The sequence below is a fragment of the Epinephelus lanceolatus genome, chromosome 3 (assembly GCF_041903045.1).
Source record: "Epinephelus lanceolatus isolate andai-2023 chromosome 3, ASM4190304v1, whole genome shotgun sequence".
Taxonomy (NCBI): Eukaryota; Metazoa; Chordata; class Actinopteri; order Perciformes; family Serranidae; genus Epinephelus; species Epinephelus lanceolatus.
This window is the reverse complement of record NC_135736.1, coordinates 3,763,988-3,770,828: the sequence shown is the minus strand read 5'-3', so window position 1 is coordinate 3,770,828 and position 6,841 is coordinate 3,763,988. Positions and strand designations below refer to the sequence as shown.

General features: G+C 41.5%; 1 protein-coding gene and 1 long non-coding RNA gene across 2 annotated transcripts; both read left to right on the top strand.

The window, feature by feature from the left end:
* The first annotated feature begins 400 nt into the window (after positions 1-400).
* On the top strand, positions 401-1,782 carry LOC117245667 (uncharacterized). The gene has a single exon (XM_078163232.1). The coding sequence runs from the start codon at positions 463-465 to the stop codon at positions 1,780-1,782; it is 1,320 nt and encodes a 439-aa protein (XP_078019358.1). The 5' UTR covers positions 401-462.
* A 4,283-nt stretch (positions 1,783-6,065) lies between these two features.
* On the top strand, positions 6,066-6,604 carry LOC144459426 (uncharacterized). The gene is made up of 2 exons (XR_013488406.1): positions 6,066-6,301; positions 6,352-6,604. It is a non-coding gene; the product is annotated as an uncharacterized LOC144459426 (long non-coding RNA).
* The last annotated feature ends 237 nt before the right edge of the window (positions 6,605-6,841 follow it).

Sequence of the window (6,841 nt, the reverse complement as noted above, 5' to 3'; positions counted from 1 at the left end):
GTCGATCACATGATACATCTGGCAAAAAACTGGACAATGGAATCCGCTTTTTCTCCTTTCCTAAGTGGAAAAAAAACGAAGGCCCGCAAGTTGAGGAGCTGACAAAAAGACGACGAATCGGGTGGGTCGCAGCAGTAAGGAGAAAAAACATCGCATTTAACAGTATTCCTGAACATATGAGAGTATGTTCTCTTCATTTTCAGTCAGGTGAGTACTCTGGTGTTTTGCTGTTACATATTGGTGTCTAACTTAGGCCCAGGGTGTGTGTGTATGGTAACGTTAAATACGTGTATGTCTGTGTTTGTTGACACCAACGTTACTGTGTTCTCCACTTTAGATTGTGATCCAAACTATCTTCAACTTTGTTTCTATCTTAACGAAATGTTTGTGAAATGTTAGTATTTGCATTATTGGGTTTAATTTACACTTATTTCTGTATGCATAGGACAACCTGCATATGAAATGCTGGAAACTCATCCTGATTGGATGCCGTCTTTGCTTTTGGGGCACAACGAGGTGAAAGTTCCTGACAAAGACAGATTTGCACGTCAGCTGAAGAGACATAAAAACCAAGATGAGAAGACAAAGGAAAGGGCAGGGGACAAAGTGGTGGACAGAGCAGAGGAGAGCTCACAAGGAGAGGAGAGGATGGCGCAACTTCAGGTGGAGGACCGAGCACAACAAGGAATGGAGGAGAGGTCTCATCAAGGAGAGGACAACACACAAGAAGAAGAGGAAAACGGGGCACAACATGAAGCGAGCACAGTGCCACATCCTGATGGCCAGTGTGAAGAGGATTGCGAGATGTGCAAGCTTAGGTGTGATGAAATCAACCGTCTACTGGAGGAAAACAGAAATCTGAAGTGTAAACTTGCTGAAAGAGAAATAACAGAGGAGTTTCTGAAGTGTGATAATAACAGAGTAAAATATTACACCGGACTTACAAATTATGAAAGTTTTTATTCTTTGTTGTGCTATGTAACTCCCCTTCTGCCACAGGGGAAAAGAAAGCTTACTCCGTTTCAAATGCTACTGATCACTCTCATGCGTCTGAGATTGAATCTGCCATTGCAGCACATCGGTCACCTATTTGATGCGCACAGAGGAACAGTGAGTGCTGTATTTCAACAAACTATTAATGCTCTGTATGCATGCCTGGCTCCAATGGTGCATTGGCCAGACAGAGACACTTTGCAAGCCAGTATGCCACATAACTTTGTTGAGACATTTGGGAATCGAGTAGCTGCCATTATAGACTGTTTTGAGGTTTTTATTAAAAGGCCATCCAACCTTCATGCAAGGGCACAAACATTTTCACATTACAAGCACAGCCACACACTTAAATACCTAATAGGTATAACTCCTCAAGGAGTGATTTCTTTCATTTCCAAAGGTTGGGGTGGACAAACAAGTGACAAAAGAGTAACAGAGAACTGTGGCTTTCTGGATAAACTTCTGCCAGGTGACATGGTGTTGGCAGATCGCAGTTTTGACATCAGGGAGAGTGTAGGGATGATGTGTGCTGAAGTAAGAACACCAGCATTCACAAAGGGTCAGCGACAGTTGGACGCAAAGGATGTGGAAGAAACAAGATCCCTCGCAAACCTGAGGATCCACGTGGAGAGAGTCATCGGTGTTGTCCGAAACAAATACCAGATACTGTCTTCAAAAATCCCCATCGACATGGTTTTGCCATGTGAAGGTGAGCAAATCACATTATTGGACAAAATTGTTGTTGTTGCCTACATTGTAGTGTTTGAAAAAAAAAAGACTGTCAGGTAGCTGAGGCTACTGGTGAAAACTTTGGTTACTGTTACTGGTATGTTTTCATAGATAGTACACAAAGATAAAATAACCAGTCAAATAATTGTGATGAATGATTGACCACTGCTTTATATTACTCTTTTTGCAACTTTGTTTTTAATGTGTCTGGTATGTTGTCATAGATGGTGAGTAAATGTACAGTATCTCACATAAGTGAGTACACCCCTCCCATTTTTGCAAATATTTTATTATATCTTTTCCTGGGACAACACTATATGCAAAAATGGGAGGGGTGTACTCACTTATGTGAGATACTGTAGATAAAATAACCAGTCAGACAATTGTGGTGAATTATTGACCACAACTTCTGATTACTGTTTTTGTAACTCTGTCTTTACAGACAGCAAATTTCTTAAAGTGAAATAAAGACCTTACAAAGGCATTCAAATGTGTCTGTCTTTCATTTTAGTCATCAAACAGGTAATAATGAATAATACCCATATAACTAGCTAGGTCTAGCAGATATTTTATTGCCTCTTTTTTATCATGTTTATCAGTGTAACAGGAAGATTTTCTAGTTGAAGATTTTCTATTTTCTAGTTGATGAATAAATATTTGTGGATGATCAATGAACACAAACTGATCTCAGGCTGGCTGACATGAATACTTTATTAACATTTTGATTTCAACATATTTATTTTAACATTCATATTTACATCTTTCAATAGGTCAGAAAGGTAATGACTTAAGACGGAATCAGTTTTGCTACGACACTCTTTATCCTGCCCTGACGTTTAGGAGTGGTCTTTTCTCTGTGAACTACCACTTGGTGTGCTGAGAGGTGTGCAGAGCTAAAATGTTAATTATCACAACTCTATAAAGTCTAGCTTTAACTGTGGTTATCAGGTGGCATTTAGTGTTAACACAGGAGGCAGTTGGCCTATTGTAGAGCCCAGCCAGACATGAACTTATGACTTTGAGCAGGAGCTACAAAACCAGATGTCATCTGCTGCAGGTGCATCCTTGAGTCCAACACATGTTAAATGAAACCACTGGATTTTGCAGTTTTCATTATCACATGCAACCATGTCATCTTTATGTTCTGGTCCATGACACAGACACCATTGTCTTTCCTTTGCATTTTGACACTGTTTTCCGTCCCTCTTTTTCCCCTTCTTCATGCTGTGTTGTTGCAGTTCCTTCAGAGGCCTTCTCTCTGACACTTGGGACACTGGCTTAGTGTAGTGCTGTGCAACCAGCTCTGGCAAAGATACTGCTGTGAAAAAATGTTGTGCCTTCTGTAGGTGTGCCCTCCAAAACTCAGGGTTTGGCAGTATACGCAGAATAGCACAGTCTTTGAGTGTCCAAACTACAAAATCACAGTACTTACTATCTGTAACAAATATTTGTGTTTGGACTTGTGCATAGTAGGGATGTCCATGTTTTAGTTGTAATTCCCCATCAACAAGCTGAAGGCAGAAGTTACTGTCTTTGGCCAAACAAGCATCATGGATGGTGCTGTATTTGTATTTGGAAGGACATTTAATCTCTATGCAGCCTTTACCACAACAAATGCACCTCACTGTGCCATCTGGTGATGCTCCTACTTCAGGGAAAGTGGGGTTGATAAAGAATCCACATGTGGCAACCTCTTGACTGTTGTGTTGTCCCCTGGTTTTTTCAATGTACGTCTTCATTGCCTCTCCTTCATTTGTTATGCCCCAAGACATATCGGATGTGGTAAATGTGTTGTCCTTAGGATAACAAACCTTTTTTACTGTTGACAGAGCTGGTGACTTCAAATCCGTTGCATAAACAGCATGCATATTGGAGGCTGTAATCCTGCCAGCTCGCGCAGAAAACCACAATGAGGATTTCTGCTGTTTTCGTGTGCACCTCTCTATCTGTTCTGCTTGTTTCTCTGACACTTCAGCTTGTGATTTTAGTGACTGGCAGTGCTGTTCCAGAACTGAATACTCACATCCAACAATACTAGTGTCACGTAGAGAGACAAGAGATTTCGGTTTTGTTACAGGCTGCACAGGATCTCTGAACTCCTCACAGTAGTCTGGCAGCACACTCAGTATTGCAGTTTTGCCACCGGTTGCTTTATGGAGATCTGCATAGAAGTTTTTCAGTTCCAAAGGTGTTGGTGATGGTAGCGGTGTGCTGATTTTCCTGGCACGAGTCCTCAAGCCGGGCCTGCTGTCAGTCTCACCATCCAGGAGTCTGTTCAGGGATTTTCTGGAGGAGGCAGCAGAAGTGTAATTTATGTGATGACTCTCAGCAGCATGCACTTTGTTGACATTACCAGGTAGGATCCAGTATGCAGGTTTGTCTGTGACTGTTTTCACTTCCCTGCACTGGACAGTAGCTTCCACTTTGAAAAGTAGGGCACCAATGTGTGTACATGTCTCGCCAACACCAGCCATGCACGTACAATGAGCTGCCTGAACTACACCAGTTGAGCTGAGTATAACCCAAGCCTTCAGAGGAACCTCGTTGAGATGCTGGGAGTGCATGACCTTTGACAGAAAAAGAAACAACAAAGATCCATGATCCACAAGCTTTAGGCACATTGTTTTTTCTTTTTTACATTTCATGTCATTTCATTACATGTCTGGGGGTTTTTTTGTATATAATGGTTGTATATATTGTACTCTTGCTTATCGAAATAAACTCTTTCATTCAGTCATTCATTCATCCCCGACAAAAACAGTGCAACCTTACCTTTGCTAGTACGACTGTGTTTGCTGAGTTTTCTGGCTTGTGAATGAGTAAATCTTGCACCCATCCGCTGCAGAACTGCTCATGGGCTTCTAAAGATTTATAACTTTTAAATTCTTGTAAAGTATATGCACTCAGTCCAAAAACCAGATAGTTTACAACGTCGGGATACGTCAGTGGCGGGAGTACAGCGGGGTCTTGACTCCAGTCCTTGGCCGTTATATCGTAGGGATCGACATTGTTAAGCATTTGCAGCTTCTCTATGTACCTTTGCCTCGCGTTTAATTTGAGTTTGTCGCGGTAGGGTCCTCTGTCATTTTCTTTGCCCTTCTTCATCTCCTTTGCTTCATGTTCGTATTCCCCTTCACTGCTTTGTTTACACCCGCGTTCCTCTAAAGATGGCGCTGACGCCCCACAATGCAACGCGTGTGACGTCACCTTCACATTCTCTATAAAACTTTTTTTTTTTTTAATTCACCTTGTGTACAGTGGTCATGACTCATGAAATAAGCCTTAGAGACCAAAACCATTTTTTGTCCCAGGCTGGTAACATGTTTATTTTAGCTATAAAGATGGGCATTTTAACATGGGAGTCTATAGGGATTTGCTCTGCTTTGGAGCCAGCCTCAAGCGGTCAGTCAGTGAATTGCAGTTTTTGGCACTTCCCCATTGGCTTCACTCCCCCCTGGAGGTTGCCTCTTGATTCAAACAACCCTCCAATAACTTGTGGGAACTATCTGTTGTCTGTCTACATGAGTCACACGATGCACAAGCATTTTTGGACACCACCCACAAACTCGACCCCGACAGTTGGTTATGTTCGGACCAGTCATCTCATCTGATGAGACTCAATTCAGTACAAAACAAGCTTTGTTAGATGCCCACTATTGTTTTACCATATAGTTGACTTTATATTATTATATAAATTTTCATATAGTTGTTAAGATGTAAGTTCGTGAAGCACTGTTGAGTACTAGCTTCAGGAATTGATTGGTACGTTAGCAAGCTAACTGTTAGCTAACATTAGTAGCATAAACTTCATTTCCGTAGCAAGCTAACACGTTAGCTGGCTACCTATGTAGCAACCAAAGCTTCAGCTAGCTAGCCAACTTATTTTTCACGGAAACATGGAGGCAAAACAGAACGCAGCCAGCTTCTGTTTTTTTGTGCGACACTTCCGGTCCAGCACTCTTAACACTGTGTAAATGGGAATCGCCTTGTTGTTTACCTTGCTGAGTTTAGCTATATATATGTATATATCACATTTTTCACGTCACTATATCACCGTTTAGACTAATCTGATGTTTGTAAAGTCTATAAACACAATGACTGAACAAACATTAGTATTTCTGTGTGTGTAATTAATAACATGGTTATCGTAGATTAGCTGGGCTAACCGTTAGCTATTAGCCGTTAGCCGTTAGCGGTGTCTGTAATAACTCACTAAACTCACAAAGTGGCCCGTGAAAAAAATATTTTCTCCAGCAGATGTCTTAGTTACAACATGATTGAGCTAACTGGAGTAGTTTCATGTCGTATCCGATGTTGGGAATAGAATGATGTTATGTGTTTTACTATAAGTTGTGTTTCACTATATAAGTTTTAGATGTGTGAACAATGAGAATACTGAGATGATTTCAGCTGATCTGAATGTGTTTGCTTTGCAGAAGTGGAGAAGTACAGGAGAGGAAGAGACATGAAGTCTGAGGAGCACATACCGCAATGCTTAGATAATTAGTTTCATATATGGTAAAAAGAATAGAAAGTGATATACAGATAGTAAGGTACAGCACGTGTAGGGAGTTGTGTTGTTCTCTTGTCTTTCAAAACAGGAACCACGCCCCCACCGCCAGCGGGAAGGAGTCAGATTAACATGAGGCAGGGGCGTGGTGTGGTGAAGGAGGAAGTGGAACTGCCAATGAGAAGAGGACAACGCCTTGCGTGCACAATGACACTCTGTTACGCTCAAATATACTGGGTCAGGGAAAGGACAGGAGGTCAGACTTCGTGAACTGACACACCTTTGTTGTTCGTCAGGGACGTGAAGTTGAGACCCAGAGCTCTGTAATTTTATTCCTTTACTGCTTAATAAACTACATTAACTGAGACCGAATATCTTCTCCTATTGCTTCATTAAAGAACACGCAGGACTGAGCTCACACATAGCACATTAGAGAGTAGGATGAGACTCTTAGTCCATCACCGACAACGGGAGGCTTTTAACAGATGACGTCCTGATGTTAGCTTTGCTGCTAGTATTAGCTGTCCCTGTCAGCTGCAGCCACTGATGCTTTCTAGACATCGTGATTTCCCAAAACTGAATAAATACCACACATAGTAACACAATACT

Bases quoted from the DNA above. Each gene is read 5' to 3' on its own strand.
- LOC117245667 (XM_078163232.1), top strand. From the start codon at position 463: ATGCTGGAAACTCATCCTGATTGGATGCCGTCTTTGCTTTTGGGGCAC.